At 39.3% G+C, this 24880-nt stretch overlaps 2 protein-coding genes across 9 annotated transcripts in view; one reads left to right on the forward strand and one right to left on the reverse strand.

The window, feature by feature from the left end:
• Window positions 1–24880, forward strand: part of DLC1 (DLC1 Rho GTPase activating protein) — a 423086-nt gene that overhangs the window by 146523 nt on the left and 251683 nt on the right. The window lies entirely within an intron of this gene.
• Window positions 17213–18255, reverse strand: LOC106984684 (aminoacyl tRNA synthase complex-interacting multifunctional protein 1-like). Its single transcript, XM_027077284.2, has one exon. It carries the CDS (start codon window positions 18233–18235, stop codon window positions 17279–17281), a length of 957 nt encoding a protein of 318 aa, XP_026933085.1. The 5' UTR covers window positions 18236–18255; the 3' UTR covers window positions 17213–17278.

A 24880-nucleotide genomic window follows, 5' to 3' on the forward strand; every position in this document is an offset into this window, starting at 1 on the left:
CGGGGGGGGGGGGGGGGGCAAAGAGAGAGGGAGACACAGAATCTGAAGCAGGCTCCAGGCTCTGAGCTGTCAGCACAGAGCCTGACACAGGGCTCGAACCCAGAAACAGTGACATCGTGACCTGAACTGAAGTCAGATGCTTAACTGACCAAGCCACCCAGGTGCCCCTCTTTTTTTCTATTTTATCAAATTCTTTTGGAAATTGATTAGATTTAGGTTAGATTTTGTTAAAGCAATCCAAGCCTGGAAATGATAGTAAAGTTTTCATAAAACAAAGCAATAAAGATTTATAAAATTGATTTTAATATTTGATAAAGCTAGACACACTTATGAATGTACACTTATATGTCTTCTTTGTGTTTTTTAATAAATAGTTCTAAAATATTTTCATTTTGATTAAATAATTTAACTGGCTCCTATTAAAGGGTATCCAAGAAGATTCCATAAATTGTGGAAGTAAATCTCTTAGTGGAGTGCTCAATACATAGTAAGCCTTCTACCAATAATAGCCAGTATTATACCTCAGCTCATACCATAGATGTGTTCTTTAGGAACCAACATTACACTATATGTTAACTAAGTAGAACTCAAATTAAAAGATACAAGAGATGTGTTCTTTAAAAGGAATACATAAAATCGTTTTTATGATGAATTGAATAATATTTTTATAGCATACTTGCACTTTGCTTGAATTCTATATCAAATTGTTCTTTGAACTGAACCAAATTCTAGTATTTTCTGTATGAGAATACATTAAGGAGAGAGACCGTCTGTAATTGAGAAAGGGCAACCCCGGACAATTGGGTTAACTAAGAGATCAACAGCCCAGAAAGGACATCCTTGTCCTACAGGTCCCAGCATAAGATGAGCAACTTACCGAGTCAAATTCCCAGAAAGATTGGAATACTCAACCATGAAGAAAAGTTGAAGGTGAAGGAGGCTTTTTATCATCCAGAAAAACCCCACAGCATACTTTTGTATTCAAAATGACACTAATGAATGTGGTCATTATCTGGAAGACAAGGATTATGAAAAAGATTAATAATTCACTCACCCCTCTTTGCATCCATCTTAATAATTGTCATTTGGGTTTCGGCTCTAGCATCTTTGCTATTTCCTATAGTTACGCTTCTTTGTTGTCATTTTCTAAGCCATCCCATGGGAGATGCCAGGTCTTGGTATTTATGGTATCCTAATCATCTTTCCTCACTGGAAATATTCCAAAGAATTTATATTATAAACTAGAAATATATATATTCCTGGCAAATATGGTTTTCTGGCTTCTTACTGGCTTAACGCACAGACCTCTTTATGAGCAAAAATCTTGGGCTAAACAATATGTTAAGATGAGTTAATAAGACTGTGGTTTTTTTTTTTTTAAATGAAGCCTCTTCTACGCCTTTGTTAGTGTTCCTGTTTTTGTCAATGGCATGTTTTCTTTTCATACTTGAGAAGATGAAGAAATACTTCAGCATTTGGTTAAAATATGAAAGAAAGTTCATGAACTTTGTCTTGTAATTGTAATAATTCAAATGGCAACAAGTACGCATCAGTTTTCATCAATGATGAATGCAAACACTTAAAGGGATTTCTACACTGTGTTGGCACCTCTGAATAAATGATGTTCTTCCCACATCACCGTAGAAGAATTTGTTTGGACATTTTCTTGTGACGCCGGTGAACCGATTACCAATCCTAGAACAATGCCGCTGTGGGTGTTCAAAATAGTTGCACACAGGCTACCCACAGAAACAGTGATTTACATGAATTATATTTCTCTCTATAAATGTTTAATTTTTATTAGCAATTTTTAAGGAAAGCATGATTTTGGACTTTTCAGTTGGAATTTTCTGGGGCTTTTAAAATGATCCCAGATGAAGGTCCATTCTCTTTTGCCCAATTTTTTGACATTTAGTATCCTGTTTCTTGTTACCAAAACATACATGCACCGATTTTTGAGAGAAATAACAAATATAAATGGTAAGGAGGTGTAACTGTTTCCCAATGAGCAGAATCTCAAATTGCAGGCCAAATGGCTGATCCCCAATCAATTTTAATGTGCTCATTGTCTGCCTCCCTTACTCCCCGATGAAATGTATTTTCAAGAGGAGTTGACTCTTGGGAATGAATTATCATAGCACCACAGCTTTTATTGGATCCTTTCATAATATCCTTACTCTAGTCGTGAAGATGCTTTTAAAAACAACATGTTATCTTTTGATTATTTACATTCTCTTTATTCAGTAATCATTTATTGAGTGCCTACTATGTGCCCAGCATCGTGCTGGATGCTAGAGCTATGATAGGCTTCCTCACCGAGTTCACAGTTAAACAGGAAGACATACTAATAAACAACTAATCTGAACTCAAGGGAGGTGGGGAAGGACACCTCGGCCAGTTCTGAGGCAATTGAGAAAAGTTGGCGTGCAGTAGGTCCCCTCAAATATTTCCTTAATATTGAAGGACAGGCAGCCCTACCCTGGTGAAGGCGTAGAGAGCCAAGGGAAGAAATTTCCAGGCTGAGCAGTTAGTGAAAGCAAAGACATGGAGGTGAGAAAGCCCACAGCGCCTTTGGGGACCAGCAGGTGGTTCCGTCTGGCACAGGTGCAGGGGGCTTTGAATTCAGAGTAGAGGCCAGTTAGAGTCACATTCCAATGTGCCTCCTACACCATGAAAGGAAGATAAGGGAACTCTAGCAAAGGCCACTGGGGAACAGGGAAACCATACTGCATTTTAGAAAACTTTCTTCTGAATGGGGAGGAAACACATTGAAATGACTCTCAGGAGAGGCACTATTTTGAAGGGTTTTATAGCAATCCAGGCACAAAAGACCGAGGCCTTTGTGCTAGGGATGCCGAGGAGGAGACGTGGACAGATTTAAGGTATGTCAAGGAATTATAATCTGTATGATAAAGTAATATGTTGGGTATAAACAGGAGAGAGGAAGCAAGACCTCTTAAAGACTGAGCAACTGGATGCTAATACCAAGACAGGGAATATCTTTAGCAGCGTCATTCCCTTCTTCTGAATTTTCATTTGAGGATCCCTCCACAATACCCAGTTCATGTGGAAAGGCAAGGCTACCTCCAAGAGTACAGCTTGTGATCCAGATCAGAGCCTGTGCTGCAAGCCGTGGCCAAAGTGACGTGGGACGGCAGTATGTGTGTGAATGTGTGCGTCTGTGTTGCCAGTGGCTGAATGAGAAAGCTGGGATCCACATGTCCCAAGCAAGTCCACTTAGGGTTTGGATATGAGGAATTTCTTGGGACCTCCTCAAAAACAGGCTCTCTCCTTTGTATTGGGATTCAAGTCATAAGAATAGGCGAATACAGCTGCTGTAGCCATCTTCCCATCCCAGAAGGAGAAACTGAGAATGAAGATAATAGAGAAGCAGAGTGGAGTGAGGGGAGCAAGAACAAGCAGGTTTTGGTGACATTGTGTGAGCCCTGCTTTCAGCCACCCCTGAAGCCAGTCCCACAACTGGACTTCTCAGTTATGCACTAGAGTATGCAGAAGTCCAGGGCAATGCCTGGCAGTCAGTTGAAGCACAAGTGTCGGGAGCTCCCAGGAGAAATCTGCCATGGAGTGTTATCTGCAGATAGATGATTTTAAACGTGAGACGATCACCTACTGGCGCAAGAGAAGACAAAACCCTGGGAAACACTAACAGTCAGTCACTTAGTCACTCAACAAATGTTTATTGAGCACCTTCTCTATAACAAATGCTGCATTACCGAACAGAGGCGACAATAATAATTATAAGTCCCTGCTCTTTTAGAGGTGATAGGACATTAGAGGGAAAGAAAAGAAAACAACCACAAAAGCATATTATTATTTTTAATAAGGATATGTTTAAGGAAAAGAGAGAGAGGAAGAAGGAGTAGAGGGTAGGTGTTCAGACAGCGATCAGGGGGGCCTCGCTAAGAAGTCGGCATCAGTTTTTTGAGGAAAGAATTGGAAGGAAGCGAGGACGCAGACCATATACGTGGCTGAGGCACAGCCCTGCAGGTGCAGGACCAGCGAGGGCAGATGGCTCGGGCCAGGAACCCGCTGCCGGCCGTGCTGGGAAACTCAGCAAGGGAGCAGTGAGCGAGAGCTGAGGGAGCACGCAAGAGGGGCCCGCACAGCGGAAGCCTTGTGAGCCATCGTGACGACTTTGATTTCTATTCTGAGTGAGATGAGAAGCCCAGAGAGGGTTCTCAGGAGACATGTTTCATGATCTGACTTCGGCTTTAACTGGGGCCCTCTGACTGCTGTCAGAATAGCCTGTCAGAGCAAGGGGGGAGGCAGAGAGACCCCCGAGGAGGCAGGGGTGACCGTCCTGGCCAGACAGGAAGGTGGCTTGGCCACGGTGGCAGCAGTGGTGGTGGTCAACATTGTCATTTTACAGATATATTTTTGAGGGAGAGCAAACAAATTCTGATGGATTGATGCCGTCTGTCGGAGAGAGAAGTCCAGGATGACTTCGGGGTTTCCGCCTGAGCTGGTGGAAGCATGAGAGCAGTCCTCAGAGGAAAATGAATCGGGGTGTCTGTGCAAGCACGGTCACAAAGTACACAACAACACAGGTTTGAGAAGAAGGACCTGGTTGAGCACTTCTAAGCACTGCAGAAACACCAAAGGAATTAGATAAACACTGAAAGTTGCCTATTTAACAACAGAAAAACAGGTCTTTGACGACTTTGTTGACAATGACTGTCGTCCTTTTTTTTTTTTTTTTTTTTTTTGCCAAAGTCAATTGTACTGCACTTACTAGACTATGAAAGGAGGTCTATCAATAGATTGAATCGAGTGAACCTAGCAAAGCGCGCTGTGTGCAAACTGCCCTGGGAGACAGAAAGAGGTCGAAGGTTAAGACACAGGACCTGTTCTCTGGGCTCTGGGCACATGGAGAAGGTGGTCATACACAGGATTGTCCTGCACACCCCCACTCCCTGAACATCGTCAGAGAACAGTTGAGCAGGAAGAGCACTGGCAACATCAATACCACTTCTCTTCAGTCAGGAAATATCCACTGCTCCCCTCACTTTTAGGGCTGCTTAGCCGAAAAGCTCAGAGCCTGCATGTCCGTACCAGACCAGCTAGGTTCATCTCCTAGGACTGACACGTGCCTGCCCAGGACACAAATAAGAACAACTTGGAGGGAACATACCCTCTGCTAGAATACTGGTGTTTTGTAGGAATTGTTTCCACGTTGGGAACCACTATCTTGCATTTTCAGGTGGGTTAAACCCTACTGTCTCAGCCTCAGGTCCTTTGTGATCTTCCTACTGTGAATAATAACAGTGTGACCTTACTGTTGTACTGTCACATGAAGAGGACAAAGGCAACACTTCAATCAGCAGGAGATGCCTTTACTGTGAAGGAGAAGGTGGCTGAGGCTCTGTGGAAAGAAAGATGGGGAAGAAAGAAAGACACCACATGACTTTGGGTTCGGTGCAGTGGAAAATATACTGCCCCAGAGATGGAAGACGTGGTGTTTAAGGACACTTTATCACTGTGGGACATTAATCTCTCAGCTCAGAAGTGGAGACCAAAACCTTACCCATTTGAGAATTCCCTATCATTTCTTCCAACAAAACAACTCTAATCTTTCCCACTCTGAGTTTTATCTTACTGGAATCAATTCAGCTGCTTGGAACACAGTGGTCACTCGAAGCCAGAGTCAAATATCTGGTCCTTGACTAGACTTACTAGCTTTACACACAGAAAACAGCCCTAGAGGCCATAAACAAACACTATTCAAACCCCATAATTATTGATCGAAACTTGGGCTAGAAGAGAATGTGTGCTTTTTTCTGTAGAATCGTTATCTAAATTGAAAGCCTTCCTAAGGCACTTGTTCTAATAATATCACATCATTCTCATTTGTGAATTTAACTCAAAGGATCTCTTGCAACTCTTTCCTGTTCTACCTTCTTCACAATGGTCCTGGCAGGTCGGCCAAGCCAGCTGAATTCATCCCCAAGTAGCCCAGTTCAGACACAGTAAAACACAAAAGAGAGGACTAAACCAGAGTGTCACTTCTGTAAGCTATGTCACTAAAATGTACAGAGAACCTGATGTAGGATTTCAAAGGGTAAGGAAAAGGTTCAGCATGCCAGTCTGAAAAAAGAAAGCATATCCTTTTCAAAAAACAAGCATCATTTTCTTTTGTTGCTATAATAAAGAAACAGTGTTGTACAGAGAAACAGTTCAGGAAAAGGTCTGTGGCAGGTGCCGGCTGCTTTATGCTCTATCAGGCCTCCGATGAGGATTGATGAGGATTGAGATGCATGAGCTGATTTGTAGGCAGCTCCCCAAAACAGGATGCTGAGTGTGTCACAGGATCTTTAAGGACAGTGTGGGATCATAGCCAGCAATTCTCTGCGTCACGTGTCCTAGCAGGTCAAGGTCTGGACTGGCTGAGTAAGGAACCTTCCACATCCTGAAAGGCAAACGTTGCAGGTGGCCTTTCTTCATGTAAGCTTGATCAGATAGAACTTTGCAAGGAGAAGGGATCGCAGATGCTGTGAAGGGGGAGGGACACACAGCAGGCAGGGCGAGTGACCAGGACTAAGGTCGAACCCCAGATTAGAAGAGGGTGGGAGATCTTAAACAGAGAATTGAGAGAACAAGGCAAAAGTGAAGAATCAAAAGAGGAATAAATTGAATTTTCTCCTACCTGTAATGTAGTTATCAGCATTATAAAACACAGTACATACCTTCAAGGGGAAAATAGAGAGGAAAGGGGACAGATGCAAAGTCTGTGGCTAAGAGAGTGAGCAGGCAGGAATGGGGGTTGAAGGGAAAGTGTTCCCTGTGCATACAGGAAAGGAAGGAAGGGAGTGACATAATGCAGCAAGAATGCAAGAGAGCCCAGGCAGATTCACAGAGATGACTGTGCAGTAGGGCCACATGAATGGAAAGTGACTGATGGGGGCTCCCCTGGGATAACCTGCAGCCAGATGACCTCCCATCAGTAGGGAAACAGAGACATTGGTCTGGAAGGGACAGGCCATGCATATGATCTTCCTTATGTCCAAGCATGGGTGGGTGTACCGCCCTGACTGCATCTTGAGAGAGCACTCAGAAGGATACAAAGGGAGATAAGACTGAGTCAGGGCAAGTTCAGGAACAAAATTCACATCCTCTCTGACTGAGCAGATTTCTTTTATTTTTTTTAATATTTTCTCTTCCTGTTTGAACTTGGGAGGAATAACACTGGAGTATAAGTCAAGGCCTCTGGATTCTATCACCAACTCTTCAGTTAATTAGTGGTGAGACTGTCTCTGAGGCTCAGTTTATTCATCCTTACAATGAACATGTTGGGACACGAGTCAGGGTTTTAATGACAGAAACTCCCCACTCACACACTTCCCACCAGTCTACAAGGAACCTTGCATAGACCACAGGCTCCATGAGGCCAAGGCCATGTCTATCTTGATCGCTGCCACGTCACCATAGTTGGAACAGTGCCAGGCACACCATAGTAGAGCCTCAATGACCTGTGTGTGAAATGAATTCAAGCAGAACCACATCCATGATGCAGATCAGAGCTATCCTGGCTGAAGCAATAGGGCACCCTACTACCTCAGCTGCCCTCTTGCACCCCTGGATCCCCATGGGAACCCCAGGACAGTGGGACACCCAATTTGAACAGCATTAGCTTCTCTTCTACAGATCATAATTCTTTGGTCTCTGTGCAGCACACAATGCGTTGAAATGTAGAAATTAATCCGGTTGGGCCTAAATTCACCTTACTTAAGGATCACTTTTCCCACTTCAGCCTCTATTTCAAAGTCTTGGTCTTTAAACCTTCTTGCTATACGTTTCCCCCCTCCCTTTGCAGAAGATGAAAGCATTTTTCCAGACAGGCCTGCTGTGAGTGACTTCATGGAAAGGAATATCTTGCGTCCCTAATGTGCCTCTCACATGGGGAACTCCTTGTATTTATTTATTTTTAAGAATAGGGCTGGGAGGTTGACGTTTCCATTAGCAGTTGAGTGATATTTTTTTTTTTAAATGAAAACCCTACTCCTCTGTGAGACATGCCTCACATTCCGGTCTCCCCACTTCAGGCAGTTATGTGCTACTAAATATGCAGTGGAAATGACACATGTCTGGAAACCCAGAAGCAACACCGTCTCACAAGTGCTTGCTCAGTGGTATACAATGAAGGTGTTGTAGGCGGTTAATTGAGGAAGGCAGACTCCAAGGCTCTCAAAAGAGAAATCTGTGGCACCTGAGGCATCTGGCATTAGTCCCTTCGATGTATTCAAAGGTGTCTTATGTTTGTGGGCCAGTCACACCTACAACAGGGTAAAGACACAGAATCATCTGACCTTCCGGAGGACCCTGGAAATATCATCGTATCTCGAGGTGAACTGAGGCCAGTGATTCCACCCACAAGGAAGGATAGCAAACCACTTAAGGGGATGGATCAGTTCCTCATACATAACATTAGATATTAGCAAGCCATGTGGGCATTTGACTGATTACATTCTACAGTCTAGCATGCTTCTATTCCAAAGGACAGAGGTAATCAGTTTAATTCAGGGCGGTTTTCTCTCCATTTATGTCAATGAAGGTATCCCTACAGGGCATTCTCTTGACCTACGTAAAGGCTAGTAATAGGATAGAGATTATGAAATGGAAATTAAAAATGGAATTGGATTACTAAGGATGATACTAATGGAATACAGATTGGATTAAGTGTAAATTAAGTATCCGAACAGGAAGGCCTTTGTCCTAGTTAAAGAAAGTGTTGAAAGTCTTTGGGCACAGATTTACCATGCAATCTCAAACATACCAAGAGTTTAGTCCTTGGCAAAATATGAGGCTCATTACATATGAGGAGGAGATTTTGCAAGTACCTTAGACAATGGAGTTTCTTAGACAACAGTTCATATTGTTTTGAATTAAAGATATGAGACAATGTCCCGTAAAATATACATGTTTTTATTTATACAGGTGTTTACTTTTGGTTCACCTTTGAAAGGTTTGGAAAGAAGTTCTAGCATATGATAAATTTAAAAAGCACCTATCCCTATTCCAAAAAGGCAACCCATGTGAGCTTAAGAGATTTATGTGCCAGGACTCAGGGCCACCAAACAAAAGGGGATCTACAGTTGGATTACCCAGAGGCCTGGAAACTTAAAAATAATGTGTGACGGTGAGGAGGCACAAACAGGAGAGCAAATCAGAAGAAAAAGTTGATGGGCTGCTGCTCCATCCAAAGTTCAGTATGTGCTCTGAGATTATGGACCAGAAACCACCTTATTACTTGTTCCCTGGCTTCACTCACTCTCCCACCTTTTCTCTAAAGTTGGACTCTAGCACTGTGTTATCCAAGATCTAGAAGGACATATCCCCGGGGGGATGGGGGGGGCAGGGAGAAGAGATACAAGAGCATACATGTGAGCAAGATACACACCTGTGCATGTGTACACATACACACACACACACACACACACACACACACACACATTCCTCCCTGCTGACACTCAAGTCATAAGTAACAAAGAGACCACTGTAGGAATTCTTTTCAAATTTCAGAGAACTTCTTAGAGTTCAGAAAGAGTTAAGAGAGCAGGTACCTTTGTACCTGGTTTTCTTCAGCCAAGAAAGGCAAATGACACACAAGCATACATCTTTGTTCTTGATCTTTCAAGCTCTCATGTTGGTGCCAAATTTAAAGAGATCCAAATGAAATCCAGTTTTGCAATCACCAAACACTGAGAAATACTTGAGCATACTTGACGAGTTTAGATTTGGTTGTTCCTGCAATGCTACTGGGAAATGAAGTTATAGGATTCTTTTGCATGATAGCGGGGTGGGTTTTGTGTGTGTGTTTGTTTATTTTGATTGTATGGGGAGAACATGTGAAAATGATTTAACCAGTGAGTTTAGTTCTACAGTTTAGTAAAGCAGTTTACAGTAATTTATTCTTTGCCGTTTCTGTGCCCTTTGTGTAATAGAAAGCCTTGGAATAACAACCAGGTTCAATTTCAGTCCTGCTACCAGCTTTATGACCTTGGACCAATTTGTTATCTGAGCTTCAGTGCTGTTAATTCATAAAATAGGGATAACTGTACATAGTTCTCATGGCTGCCGTGAAGTTTACAAGAAAGAGTAAATGTGAGTGCTTAGCATTCATTTATTCGATGACATTTGTTAAGTCTCCACATCATGCTTGGTCTGGTCATGCAGACACAAAGCAAAGCCTCTGCCCTCAGGGAGCAAATATTCAAGTGGAAGATAGAGAACAAACTGGAAAGAAATCCCAAGTGAAATACTTGCAGGTCAGTTCCTCAGGCTCTCATTTGTAGCTATTAACAGACTTAGGATTTTGCAATTAGTTGTGTGACTGTATGATTAATGTTTATGTCCCCCACTAAAGTGTGGGCTCCACGATGGTAGAGACCAACTATTGTATGCCCACACCATGCACAGAGGTGACAGATATGCACAAGTACAGAATAACGAGTGAATGAATGGTGGTAAAGAAATAGGAGAGTATATCGTTGAGAAAACAGAGATCTGAGGGAGTACATCTTTTGATATGATAGGACAGTCTAGAAAGTCCTCTCTAGGAATCTGGAACATTTAAAATATGGCAAGAAGCCAGCCCTGTGGAGGAAAAGAGCCAGGAGAGGAGAATTCTAGACAGGAACTGTCCGGGGCAAAGGCCCTGAGACAGGAAAGAGTGTGGAATGCTTAAGGAACAGGAAGGGGCCAATGTGGCTGCTGCACCGTGAACCTGCAGGGCCTGCAGACGATGTTAAGTGTGAGTTTTATTCTAAACATAATGTAAGTTCCCTTTCCTTCTTCCACGCCTCCTTTTGTTTATAGTTTTGTTTTGGTAACAAGACTAACATACATTCAAAAATTATGCAACAATACTAGATAATGGATAATTAATCGTGGATTACGGGAAATAGATGCCCGTGTTCAGAAGTGGACGGGATGTGAGCTAATGCATCCAGGAAAGGTTAGCCTACACCAGAATTTACCTCTAACTTCACGTTTATCTTTGAAATTATTACATTATCAGGCACTTGCCTCCCAGCCTTACAAAGTGCCCAGAAACCTGGCTGCACCAAGACAAAGTCTTCTCATTTCATGCTGGCTTACCTCCGCTCTGGAGGATGTCAAAGACATTTTCACAAGCCAGACTTGACAATGCCCCAAAGCACAGGCTCTTCCTCCAGTTTTACTGGTAGACTTGCAGCAAGGTTAGGCTGCATGTTCTCTAGCACCATCATGTTCACCTTCCCTGCAGATTTTGTCTTCAGTCTAACCCCATAGACTGAATACGTGCTAACTCATCTCTGCCCTGTAAACAGATTCGACTTTGGCCACCTTTTCATACTTTCCTCTTTGGGGGCAGGAAACTGGAAAGTTCTGCTGATTTCTCAGAGTCAGCAGTGGTTAGCATCTATTGTGTCAGTGGCTCTATGGCTCTGAGCTTAGATTTATTTCCCTGGTTTTAGGACATTTTCTGTTCCTCCTTCTTCCTTCTTGACTATTGGAAATCTATCTTAGCTCAACCTAGTCATCAAATCATTACCTGGCCCAGTGCCCAACATCTGCCATTGCTTCCTTATAGAAGATTACTGATAAATGTGATTGATCAGGAGAATTTGGGTGGCAGTACTATTCTCAGTCCTTTGAGTTCTGCCTTGATCAAGAAGCTTGAGTCTATTCCTTCCTACCCTACCGGGAGAGACATTTGATTTTGGTAGGGGAAGTTTGCCAAAAACGTTCCTAGATACTTTGTCTGGAACTTTCTTTGAAATATGCAAATCATAAAAATGTGTAAAGGACATTTTTTATGTATATGCCACTTCTTTAAAATGACACCTGAAATGTGTATTAAATTTCATTTAAAATACTTCCATGTTGTAAAGTAAGAAAGAAGAAGAATATAATAACTGTATATAGCATGAGCCCAACCGTGCATACAAGAAGGAAACAAACCAAATTGTTGATGATGTTTATATCTGGGCAGTGGGATTATGGATTTTTTGAATTTTTATTTTTTCATTATTTTTAGCATTTAATAATTTTTAATGTGTGGATTTCCTGCATAATCAGAAAAATTAGGCTATTTATAAGAGATAAGAAATCACACTGTGCAACCAGAATGCACAGAGCAAGTGTTATCCTCCTGATTCTATGTGGTCTTCAATCTGGAACACATTAGGATTAACTGAGGAAAAATAAACTAACTAAATAAGAGGGGTGGAAAAACCTTTTGGAGGTGATGGGTATGTTTATGGCCTTGACTGTGGTGGTGATTTTATGGTGTATACTTATCTCTACGCTCATCAAGTTGTATATCTTAAATATGGACAGCTTTTTCTATGTCAGTCGGATCTCAATAAAGTGAGATAAAAAAAGAAAAGGAATTAGCTGGAGAACTGTGAACACTGCCAGTTCCCAAACTGAGCCTTTTACCAATTAAATCAGAAGCAGAAACCCAGGCATCGGTATTTTTTTTCAGTTCCCAGGTGATTTCAATGTACAGCCAAGGTTAAGAATCACTGGGGGACTAATTGGATAGCTTAATGGTTTGCAACTCTCCCTGCAATTAGAATCTCCTGGGGAGTTTTCGTAAGACCAGCATGTGGTCCCTAACCCCAGGTTCTCATGTTAACTGGTTTGTGACAGGGCCCTCACACCAGTAGATTTAAATTTTTTCCAGGATTCTTATGTACAGACAGGGTTGTAACCCACTGTCAGGTAAACTAACCTGAGTTGAATATTCACCCTGGGCAGGGCTCTGAGCTGAGTGTTTTATGGGCATTTAATTCTCAAAGTAATCCAACAAGGTGGATGTTATTATTCCCATCTCACAGAAGAGGAAACTAGTACTCAGAAACATGAAATAAATTCCTCTAGGCACGCCAGCTCTTTTGAACCCAGGTTGTCTTTCTCATGTGGAGATAGGCAAAGAAAGCATTCTCCCCAGTTTTGGAAGAAATGGGGGAAACTGGGGAGAATGTTTTCTAAATTCCCTAAGGTAGAATCTGGCATACCCACTTTTAATCGTTGATGCAGTAGCTCTTTATATGAAGTTTTTGAATTAGCAGTTGTCCCATTCAGTTTCTGTGTAGAACAACATCAAGCGTAATGGCATCCCCAGTTTCCCAGACATTCTGTTTATTCATTCCCTAACAACCTGAATGGCATGAAACGTCACATATGTTCTGATGTATATTGTAGTGCTTTAGAACTTAAACTTCCACCTTGTTACAAGTTACAATCATATCTCATTGCTTAACTTGTGACACTGTCCATCTTCTCTCCTGAAATCATGGCACGGCTGCTATTTATTTTATATCATTTTTTGGTAATAACTAGTTAATTTATATTTTGAGACTTCTTAAAGAATTTTGCAAAACTCCTTACATAATTGAAGGCACTATTGGATGTCCCAAAGCCGACTTCAGGATTGCTGTTCCAGACAAATTTCAGCATCACTGGATTTGCTGAGATCTCCTCTCCGATGCTTCATTTAGAATGAGTTGTGTTTTGCTGCAGTGGCTGAAAGTATGCTCCACCCCTTCGGAGAGTCGAGATCCCCATCAACTTCAGGCAGATCAGCAGGTGCACGTCACCAGCAGAACTGGGCTCTTTTCACTTATAATCTGAGTCCCAAGTCTTTGAAGTAAAACTCATTTGCCCAGATTTGTATAGCATTACCTGAGCGTAACATTACCCAATAAAACTAAATTGATGGGTTGAGGATACAAAATAAGCCATTTCAATTACCAGGAATTCCGGATCAGCTTATGGGGCAGGTTTTGTGAGATGGCAGAGAGGCCAGAGAACAAATACTGTTTAAAAAGATCATTTGTAACTGTTTTCCTTTTGCCTGATAAAATAAGCATTATCTTTCAAATAATGTTACAGAGGACTCTCATCCACAAACTTGCAGGGGAGCATAGCCTTAAGTTGGATAACTTTGGCAATGAGCACATAAAAAAGAGAAAGCAAAGAAGATAAAAAAGAAAAAAGAAATGACCATTTTGGGGGCTTGAGTTCAGATAAAAGGGAATACTCACTTTTTTATTTCCCTTGTCTGTGAGCATTGTTATTTGGCTCCTTCCTTAGGAATTGTATGTTGTACTTTTAAAGGTATTAAAATCCTATTTTGTGATTGGGTTCTTTGGGAAGGAGAAACTATAATGGATAAAATGGGAAAATATTTTAATGTTTATTCTTTAAAAGGAAAAGGAAACTCTTGTTACTTTTCTTTCACCTACTTTAGGCCAGGAGAAAACATAGGAGGCAAATTAATAATAGTCCATGCTGCTAAGCAAACAAAAAAAAAATACTTACCTGAGAAATCAAGGGCTTTTGGACTAAATGCAAACCAAAGTCCATCCCTCATCCTTCTACCAAGATGGCACTTAAACTTTGCAATCTCACTGATCTGGAGGAAATAAAACTGATATTTTGAGATGAAAATCTGATTAGAGTTTTAATGTTCTTCAGGTTATTTTACTGTTTATAAGTAAAAACAACTGTGTATTACATGTCTACTTCTACCTATGGGTGTGTATTTTATATGTGTTTTTTGCATATGTGGCAAAGAGACTTGTTCTGACATCACTAGTTTCGGTTAACTACTAAGTTAGAATCTTTTGACTTACAGCTGTGAGTTCCAGAAAAACTTAAAGTGGATAGAAGAATGTTTGTTATAAAGCAACATGGTATAATAACATTAGCCTTTAAAGTTTTATCTGGGTTGGGGGGTGCCTGGGTGGCTCAGTCAGTTAAGCCTCTGACTTTGGCTCAGGTCATGATCTCATAGTTCATGGGTTTGAGCCCCGTGTCAGGCTCTATGCTGACAGCTCAGAGCCTGGAGCCTGCTTCGGATTCTGTGCCTCCCTCTCTCTAACCCTCCCTTGCTAGTGCTTTGTCTCTCTCTCTCTCTCTCTCAAAAGTGAATAAACATTAAAAAAATTTAAAGATGTATCTGGGGATATTTCAGAAAGTTCTTATCTCTTTCAAGGTAATACCTAACTTATGAGAAGATACATACAGGTATTTTAATAAAATTTATATCCTAAGTGGAATGTACATATTTTTTTTTAATTATCCAGTGGTCCTCTTCTAATTTCTTCCAAGCATTCTTCACATCTTCAGAGTATTGCAAAATTTGTAGTATGTTTTTAATCCAGGGTAACTCATACAGCATTGGAAAAAATAGGTGTTTTCATTCATCCCAATTTTCCTAAGAATTCAACTCATCTGTCACAAAAATCTCTCAACTATTACAATTCTCAAGAAAGAAAATCCTGAAGAATTATGATTGGACTCACAAAAGAAGAAACAACCTGTCTTCTTGTAACTTTATTCAGAATTTCACAATCCATGCTAAACCATAAAGGAAAGGCCAAACACAATAAAATGGCAGAAAACCAGTAAGAATGTGCCAGAGTTCAGAGAACAGTTGCCCCAGGCTTAACTTCATTGACCTTTAATCTCTTTGAGGCATCAGTGACTTTTCTATAAGGCATCTTACAATGTGACCACACTCAGGCCTTGCATAGTTCCCCTGCAAGCTGGAGTCGTAATAGTCCATGTCAGACTTGACTTTTGGTGCTGAATAGTTGGGTTAAATTTGCCTAAGAAGAAATATAACAGTTTTCTCTGGAATGGCATATTTGAAACACTTTGGCATCAGACAGTAAGGTAGGATGTAATCTCTGACTCAGGGAAGAACTTTTCTGAGGCTTCTTTGACTTACGCTTATGAAGTAATTGGACTCAAAAGACCTTCTGGAACTCTAACAGTACTGTCCTAAAAGTGAAATGTAGCCTAGGAGTAAAAAAAGAGCACTGGTCAGGAAGTCAGAATTTCCATTATTGATGTACTACTTATTAGCCATGTGACCTTCAGAAATAAAGTTTGGAAATCATTTATTAAGCCCTGTACTATAGGTTAGAACTGGTGCATATACAGCCCAGTTGCTGACTTCAAGAAGCTCAAATTGAATAGAGAAAATAAGTTAATACAAGTTACGATGATATAGTTTGATAAATGACATACAAGCATTTGGAAAAACTCTGAAGAGACAGAGATGGATAATCAGTTTTGTTTGGGGAATGTAGGCAGAAGCATCTGGAGAGGTTTCAAGCAGGACCTTGAAAGGTAACTGCCAAGTAATCTGGAATGGTGAAAACATACAGTGCGGGAGAAGGAAGGACAATTTAGATAAAATGTAAATTGAGACAAATCATGAAAAGCTTTGAATAACTTGCTAAAGAATTTGGACAACACAGCCTGTTTGGAAATAGATTTCTTCATCTTTAAGATGAAGAGCTGAATGGGACTATTTCTGAGTTCATGACCAGGTCTGCAAGTCTAAATGAGACTACATTAAAAGTTCAAGAGGAAATGCTTTGTATGAAAATCTGGCCAGATAATAATCAGTTCCTGTAAAGATAATGCCAAGTTAGTGACTATTACTCCAAACTCCAGAATAATCTCCCTTGCATCATCCTATCAGTGCTTTAGTAGAGGGGATGGGGAGACTTTTTGTTTTTTTAATGAATCAATATGACTTTGTGTTATATGTGCAAAAAAGAGTACTTTCCAGGACTTCGAGTTGAATTACTTAAAATGTTATTCTAGGACGATAAAGCTACAGACAGAATTGGATTGCCCCAAATTCATGGATTGAAGTTCTAACCTCTGATGTGACTGTATTTAGAGTCAGGAAGCAATTACAATGAAATGAAGTCAGAATCGTGAGCCCTGGTCATATAAGAGACACCAGAGTGCCTGCTCTCCCCTCATGTGTACTCAGAGGAAAGGCCATGTGAGGATCCAGCAAGAACATGGCCATCTGCAAACCAGAAAGAGTCCTCACTAGAATCAAATCTGCTAGACCCTGATCTTGGACTTCTAACCTCCAGAACAGTGAGAAACACATTTCTATTGTTTAAGCCACCCAGTCTCTGTTATTTTGTTATTGTTTCCCAAGCCGAGTGAACAGATATTAAACAAATGGTATTTATTATGGGACCTATTTTTTAAGTTTCAGTTAAGGTATCAAAATCTATTTTTAAAATGTGATTGCAAGTTTTAGAACATTTGAAATTTTAGTTCTTTATGGCAACTTCAAACACTAGAAAATAATATTTTTTGACAAATATATTTCTTTTTCTTGTTATTAAAGTTTTCTCCAATGTATTTCAGTAAATGAGTATTTTATTTTATTTTATTTTATTTTATTTTATTTTATTTTATTTTATTTTATTTTATTTTATTTTATTTTATTTTATTCTATTCCACTGTTGGTCATAGTTTGAGCCCTACACACTCCCTTCCCTTTCACCCCAAAGGGAACTCCTTTGTATGTAGCCACACACTCATCATTAGTGCAGAGATCTGGCTGGATCTGCTCCCAAATCTTCTTCTTAGGATTTACCTCCTTGTCAGGCTCTCCAGGAAAAGCATGAAAAACAATTCTGTCTCCAGGAACAGACCCAGTAGGAGGTGCCAAGATTTCAACCTTCTCAGGTGAACTAGCACACATTACCATTGCCTGAGATATTACTCCCCCCATCTTTGCAGGTTTCAGGTTACAAAGTAAAATCACCATCCTATTTTGCATCTGTTCAAGAGGAACATGATTCACCAGGCCACTGACAACTGTTCTTGGGGCTGTTTCTCCAACATCTACTTCTTCTACATGTAAAGAATCTGCATCAGGATGTTTTCTGGCAGTAATGATGCAACCAACTCCAAGATCCAGATGAGAAACATCTATTGGCTTAGAGTCAGCACTTCCTGCTATTGATTGTTTTTTCTCCTTTTTCTCTTTCATTTCAATTTTCTCTTTCATCTTTTCTTCCGCTCTTCCTCCTGTTATCTGTTCTTTGGCACCAGAAGATACAGTTCTTATTGGTATAGACTGTATCACTTTTTCGGAAACTGTGGAATTAGCTTGCAGTAGAGTACCAGTTGGGAATGGTATTTGTTTCACTCCATTTTGAATTTCTGCCTGAACTAGCTCTTGTTTCAATTCTTCAATTTCTTTCTTTAATTTAGCATTTTCAACTGGAAGTTTCTTCTCTTCTCTCAAAGTTGCCTGCAAAATTGCTTTCTCCTTAAGAAGAACAACTTGCTGCTTTAAATATTCAATAATTTGATCTGCTTCTGCACCCTTCTGTTCCAGTCTCTTCAGAACAGCACCATTAGTTGCCATTTTTGTAAAGATACGGCAGAAAATCATAAATCGGTGGACAGAGCAACCTGGAGAGCCTCACCGGGTAGCTTCAGTCTTCTGAAAATAATACATTTTTGACTGATCATGCAGCTATGTGATGATTGTAAATGCAACCCTTCCAATGATGTCTTATTTCTTTTGAAATGAGAATAATCATTGATTTTAAACCTCTCATTATCTTTAGTTTTATTTTTATTTTTTAAATTTTAACGTTTGTTTATTTTTTCGAGAGACAGAGCACAAGTGGGGGAGGGGCAGAGAGAGAGGGAATCAGAGAATCCAAACCAGGCTCCAGGCTCTAAGTTGTCAGCACAGAGCTCGATGTGGTACTTGAACTAACAAATTGCGAGATCATGACCTGAGCTGTAGTTGAACGCTTAACCAACTGAGCCACCCGGGGACCCCAAAACTTCTCATTTTCTACATTTCTGAGCTTTATCAGTGAGCTAAATATTAGTGGCATTAGGCAAACTGAAATGGGCTAATGGACTTGGTGCGTAAGTGAATTTCAAACCAAACAAGTTTATTTAAATTTTCTTTTTTCTTTTCTTTTTTTTTCTTTTTTTTTTACTTCTAAAGGACTTCTATTTACATGCATGTGTATACTAAAAACTCTGATAATTATTTTGGCAATCACCCAACGTGTATCTTTTATCAGCTGCTTGATGCCAAATACTGTGTTGGGCCCCAGGCATAGACATAGGTGGAGATGATTCTCTGCTTCCACTAAAGCTCACAGTCAAGTCTATTAGACAATGGAATTGGCAATGGCAGACAATAAAGTATTCTAAGGGCTATGATAGAAGTACAGGTTGCTATGGGAGCATGCGGCAAAAGCATCTAACTAGTTAGAAGGGCCAGGAAACTTCTAGAAAAAGTTTACTTAAGGAAAGCCTGGAAGGAAGTTGGTATGTATAAGGCACCAGTAACTATGTCAAATGAAGGAATTTTAATCAGTAGTAATTAGCCAAGCAAAGACGTAGGGAATGAGTTTTTAGGCAGAGTAAACATACTGTTTGAAGGTCTGGAATAAAAGAGCACAGCCAATTACAGAAACAAAAAGAAATTCAATATGGCTGGAGGGCAGAATCTCAAGAGGCTGAAATGTGGAGAAGCATGTGTCCACAGACAAACCTATTAGCCTATTTCACTCTCAACCAGTTTTGAGTAAATCAAGAATTGTGCCACTGGCTATGTAGTACAGGACATTAGAGTTAGACGGGGCTTTAGAAAAATAATCCTTTGTTATTTTAAGTAAATAAGCAATGAAAGGTTGTGAGACTTTTTATAGGTATTAAGTATAAAATCAAACATATTTTCTCTGACTCAGAAGAAATACCACATATATAGTTGGCAATGAAATTTTTTAGATGCTCTGCAACCCCTCACCAGAATGCCCCTTTCCTCTCCTTGTCCCTCCCTGGGAGTTACTCTCCTAAGAACCGAACAGGGCAAGCCTCCCATGGCTTAACTTCTATAACCTGTCTGGGTTGCAGCCTTAAAGAGCAAAGCCGCCTCTAGTCACCCTTCAGGAGAAAGTGGTCTATGTTAAGGACAGGTAAGAAGGAAGAGTAGCATCATCTGGGAAATGAAAACTGTATAATATCCTAAATTAAAACTCTAGATGAAAAATATTGATCTTAAGTGGGCTATTGCCCATCTCTACATATCTCTAAATCAATCATGTTTTGAATTAAAGAATAAAATGGATATTTCCAGATATTTTGATTTAATACAAAAATCACTCAGCTTTAACTACAGTTCTAGGCAATTTGTTTAGGTATCAACTTATCTTTACTATTGTATACTTATCACTTTACTTTGAAAAATAAAGGGACTGATACGCTTATCCACAGGAGTGAATGTTCTATTTTTAAAGGAAGGATAAGATAATTCATCTAATATTACCAAGCAAGGTTAATGTTTAGCCAGCAGTAAATATTTATTTGACCTCATTCTTATCTGCTTGGTATCTTACACCACACCAAACAGTGTCTCAATAAAAATGTTAAAAATTGAAACCCGTCATATCTGTTCCTTTTTTCAAACTTATGTGTTCATAAAATCCTTGACACCTTACAGATCCTTTTGTCTAAAACACGTGCATCTACAGATGAGGAAACTGAAGCCAGGGAGAGTAAGTGATCCATCCAACTGAGGGCTTCTGCATGTGGCTTGGGCGGGAAGTAAACAGTGTAGCAAGATTTGAAGGCAGACAGTCTGGCTCCATGACCTGCCCTCAACCACAATGCTCCATGAACTCTTTCTAGTTGCATTTAGGTTTTATTTATTTATTTTTTTCATCAGAAAGCTGTCTCTGCATGATTTCCTTTTATCTCTTTATAAGCATATGGAGCCATTCAGCACCTAACGGCAAACACATTCTATGTGTAAAATACCCCAAAATTAATTACTAATAAAGATTTATGGATCTCTTAATGGTATGCAAAGCACTACATAGATGGTTTTGGGGAGCATGAGAACTGACTGTAAAGGATATTAATAAAGGTTTTTATTTTACTCTTTATACTTCCGTGTGTTTTTAAAATTTTCTACAGGCGGTGTCTGGCATATATGAATTAAACGTTTGTTAAAGAATGACTGGGTATGTGCTACTATATGCATGGTTATTAATGTAATTTAAAAGAATTTGAAATAAGAATTTATATTTAATTTAATGTAAATTAATTCAAGGGGATTTGTTTGCAATCTCTTTTGAGAAATGTGTCAGAACCTAAGCATCCGGAGAATTACAATTTTTCTAAGTCAGGTTTCAGTAAAGACTTTCTATAAAGGGTCAGATAGCAAATATTTTGGGCTTTGTGGCCATTGCCAAAGCAGCATGGACAATACAAAAACCAGTGTACTCGGATGTGTTCTAATAACATTTTATTTGTGGACACTAAAATTTCAATTTCATGTAATTTTCATGTGCCAAAATATATGCTCTTTCACTGTTTTTCATATATCAAATAATATAGTTTACAGACTGTACGAAAACTGGAAAGGATGGATTTGGCTCAAAGGTATAAGCATGCAACTCCTTTCTTAGTGATTCTATTGGAAAAATTAACATTACAGCAATAGTGTAGCATATCAGCAATGGTGAGCTACATGGATTTGGGACTGAAGCCCAACTCTGTTTCCTAGTTTGTGACATTACTTTCATAAATTCTTTGTGATTCACGTTCTTCTTCTGTAAAATGGGGCCAACAATAATACCCTCCTCATTAGTTTATTATAGGAATAAATGAATATAAATGAATTTATGTAAAACACAATAAGTGCTACATTTATGTTTAGTAAATACATAACTTCATTGTTTAAAAACATTTGAGGGGCGCCTGGGTGGCTCAGCGGGTTGAGCGGCTGACTTCAGCTCAGGTCATGATCTCGTGGCCCGTGAGTTCGAGCCCCGAGTCGGGCTCTGTGCTGACAGCTCAGAGCCTGGAACCTGTTTCAGATTCTGTGTCTCCCTCTCTCTGACCCTCCCCCGTTCATGCTCTGTCTCTCTCTGTCTCAAAAATAAATAAACGTTAAAAAAAATTTTTTTAATAAAAAATAAAAAATAAATAAAAATAAAAATAAAAACATTTGGGACTCCTTTGGAAAGACTTTTACAGCCAAGTTACAAATCATGGGAGAAGACATCACCACACACTATGGTTACCTATTTTATTCATGAAAACTGTCCCTAAATTTGTCCATTACAAAAATCTAAATCAAAATCCAATATTTGTATCAAAAATCAACTTTGAAACTTGTTATTGGATTTGACTGTTTCAAAATATAATTATCTTGAACAGGAAAAATATTCCAAAGAACGAAAGCAAAAGAATGAGTACACAGTTGGAAAACAATTACAAAGAGGATACCAAAAGAATGAGTATGAAGTTTGAAAACAGTTATAAAGAGGGCCTTTTGGGTAAGGTGGGAATAGAATCATGGAAGCTTTCAGTCTTCCAAGCTTACTATTCTAACATGGATGATTCTTATTTAGAAATAATCCTTCTGGTGCTTTTCTTCATGGTCACACTTCACACTTTTTAAGAATCTTAAAATCTTGGAGAGGAAATACAATATACACACATAAAAAAATTCAGCTAAGTGCCATACATGATAAAAGACATACAAGTAATAAAGCAATGCATATTAATGAGGAAGGCTAAATGAATGCCAGTTGAAGTAGTTATAACATCTATCATTAGGGTACATTTGGGGGTGGGCCTTGAAAGAAAGGGAGTACAAATTTTAAGAAAAGTTCTAGATGTGGTATGGTAGTGCTTTTCTCCTCCAGACACCTTTTCCTAGTAACAGATCCAGCCTCTGGCCACAGAGGGGAGCACGTGATCTAGCTTGGATCTTCGTAACAATCTCCAGAGTTTTTCGGACCTGCCAGACAAGACTGCTTATTTTAGTTTCTGGTCACAAATTAAAATTCCTAATATGCTTACAGCAATATTGCCACCGAATGAAGAAGCTGGTGTCAAAGACTAAAGTCAGCAAACCAAAGACAAACGAGAGAGAGAGAGAGAGAGAGAGAGTCCTGATACAGTTAGATCCGGTCATTCTGAGGCTACATCCACCTTCAAATTCAGGATGTGTGAAATGCAGCATATCTTCTTTTTCCTCCCCATATCTCTTGCCATCATGCCTCCTCTTTTCCCATAGTCAGCTTCAGATTACCTGATCATTCATCTAGAAAACTAGTTGTTCAGGTTTCCTCTCCTTCCTCACCCACTTACCCTGTCCACATCAAATCCAGATCCTTGGCCTCTTTTTTCTTTATAGTATTTATTCCTTTTTTGTTTCTGTGTCTAACAAAAATTAGCGAACCCTACTCCATCTCTTTCATCTCCTGCTTTCTACTTCTCAGAGCAGTTATTTTCGGGTTTTATTTTGGTTTTGGTTCTTTTTGTTTGTTTGCTGCTTCTACCAATATTTACTTCTATATTTCTAAGTAACATATTTAACTGATATTTCTTGTTTTTTCCCATTTTGTTATTCAGCTAATAAAGATAAAGGTTTAAACTCTCCTACACCACACACACACGCACACGCACACAAATGCACACACACTATATTGTATTATGGTATTCTCTTGTTTGAACTTTTTTTTCCTTTTAGTTGCTTCCTTTGAGGGAGAGCTTATTTTCTATAGTCATTTCACTTATTCACTTCCAAACTCTCTGCCAGAACTATAAAACTTTTCTGAATATGTTGATATTACTGATCTTGTGGTCTATCATGTTTGTTTTGTCTTACTTTATGTTATTCTTGAGGATATTTCTCATCGTGCTTTACATTTTTCTGCTTTTCTGTGGACTGTTATCTATCCCGCTTTCCAGCTGTCAACCTGTCACCATGATTCTCTTTGGCTCATCCTGGATTGGTTCCCTTGTTTCCTAGAATTCATTCATCGTTCCCTATTTTGGTTTACTTCCTTGTCATGATGGAGCAGTTTTCTCCAATGACTAAGAAACAGTGCGTGGAATATAATTTTTGAAATTAATTTCCACATCTGAAAATGCTTTTAATCTGCCTGGATACCAGATTGATAGTTTAGTTAGGTATCAAATTCTAGGTTAGAAATTAGTTTCCCTAAAAATTTCTAGACATTAGTTGATTGCCTTCTAGCTTACAGTTTTGCTCTTAGAAAGGCCAATGTCTCTGAGTCTCAACTTATATATGATGTGTTTTCACCTACTTTATGAAAAATTTAGATTCTTCTACTTATCTCTAATGTAGTGAGAATTTACAATGATATGCCTTAGTGTTAATCTATTCCCTTTTTTTCTCTACTTTATGTCAGTTGTTTATCCTTTAAATCTGAAAACTCATCTTTTTCATTTCTGGAAATATTCTTGCATTTTTAAAAATAATTTCTTTCTCTTGTTTTTTTGTATGCCCTTTTCATATTTCCTACAATATAGATATTAGACTTCTTGGACTTATCCTCTATTTTTTATAACCTTGACTTCCATTTTGTATGTCTTCATTATTTTTAATCTTTTTTCTGAGAAATTTTATACTAACTTCTTTTCCAAAACCTCTATTGAATTTTTGAATTTTTCTTTAAAAAAGAAATACCCGTGACCCTTCATGTCTCTGCATAGTCCTTTTCTGTGGCATCCTGGTCTTATTATGGGATTCTTTATACTTACTTTTATATTGATTCTAATTATGGTTTCCTTTGCATTTTCTTTTCTGCCTTGCATTTTCTGTTTTCTCCAAATTTTGTGTTTTGCATGTATTCTTTTTTGTTTTGCCTTTCATATTATCAGCCTTCCCTATATGTCTGGTGAGCTTTGGCTCTGTTTATGTATAAAGATAAACCACTAAAAATGATTGGATGTTGTGCATTGGAACAGGGATGGGAGACTGGTACTGATGGCTAGTAATCTGGTTGAGACCCAAGTCTTTTTGAAAAGTTTTTCAAATATTGACGTCTATTGTTCTCTCTTTAGCTGACAGGTTTCTTGAGAACGAAATTCTCTAGCATTTCCTAGGTAATGTCTGGCTATGGAATGCTGATTTTCCCTTACTCTCTATTTTTATTTCTGCCCCTCATCCTGTCCTCAGCTCTGCCCAGTATTCTTGGGTCCAGAACCTGCCAGGTTAGTTTGTCCAGAGAGCAAACTTCCTGTCTCC

The sequence above is a fragment of the Acinonyx jubatus genome, chromosome B1 (assembly GCF_027475565.1).
Source record: "Acinonyx jubatus isolate Ajub_Pintada_27869175 chromosome B1, VMU_Ajub_asm_v1.0, whole genome shotgun sequence".
Classification (NCBI taxonomy): domain Eukaryota; kingdom Metazoa; phylum Chordata; class Mammalia; order Carnivora; family Felidae; genus Acinonyx; species Acinonyx jubatus.

Bases quoted from the DNA above. Each gene is read 5' to 3' on its own strand.
- LOC106984684 (XM_027077284.2), bottom strand. From the start codon at position 18,235: ATGATTTTCTGCCGTATCTTTACAAAAATGGCAACTAATGGTGCTGTT.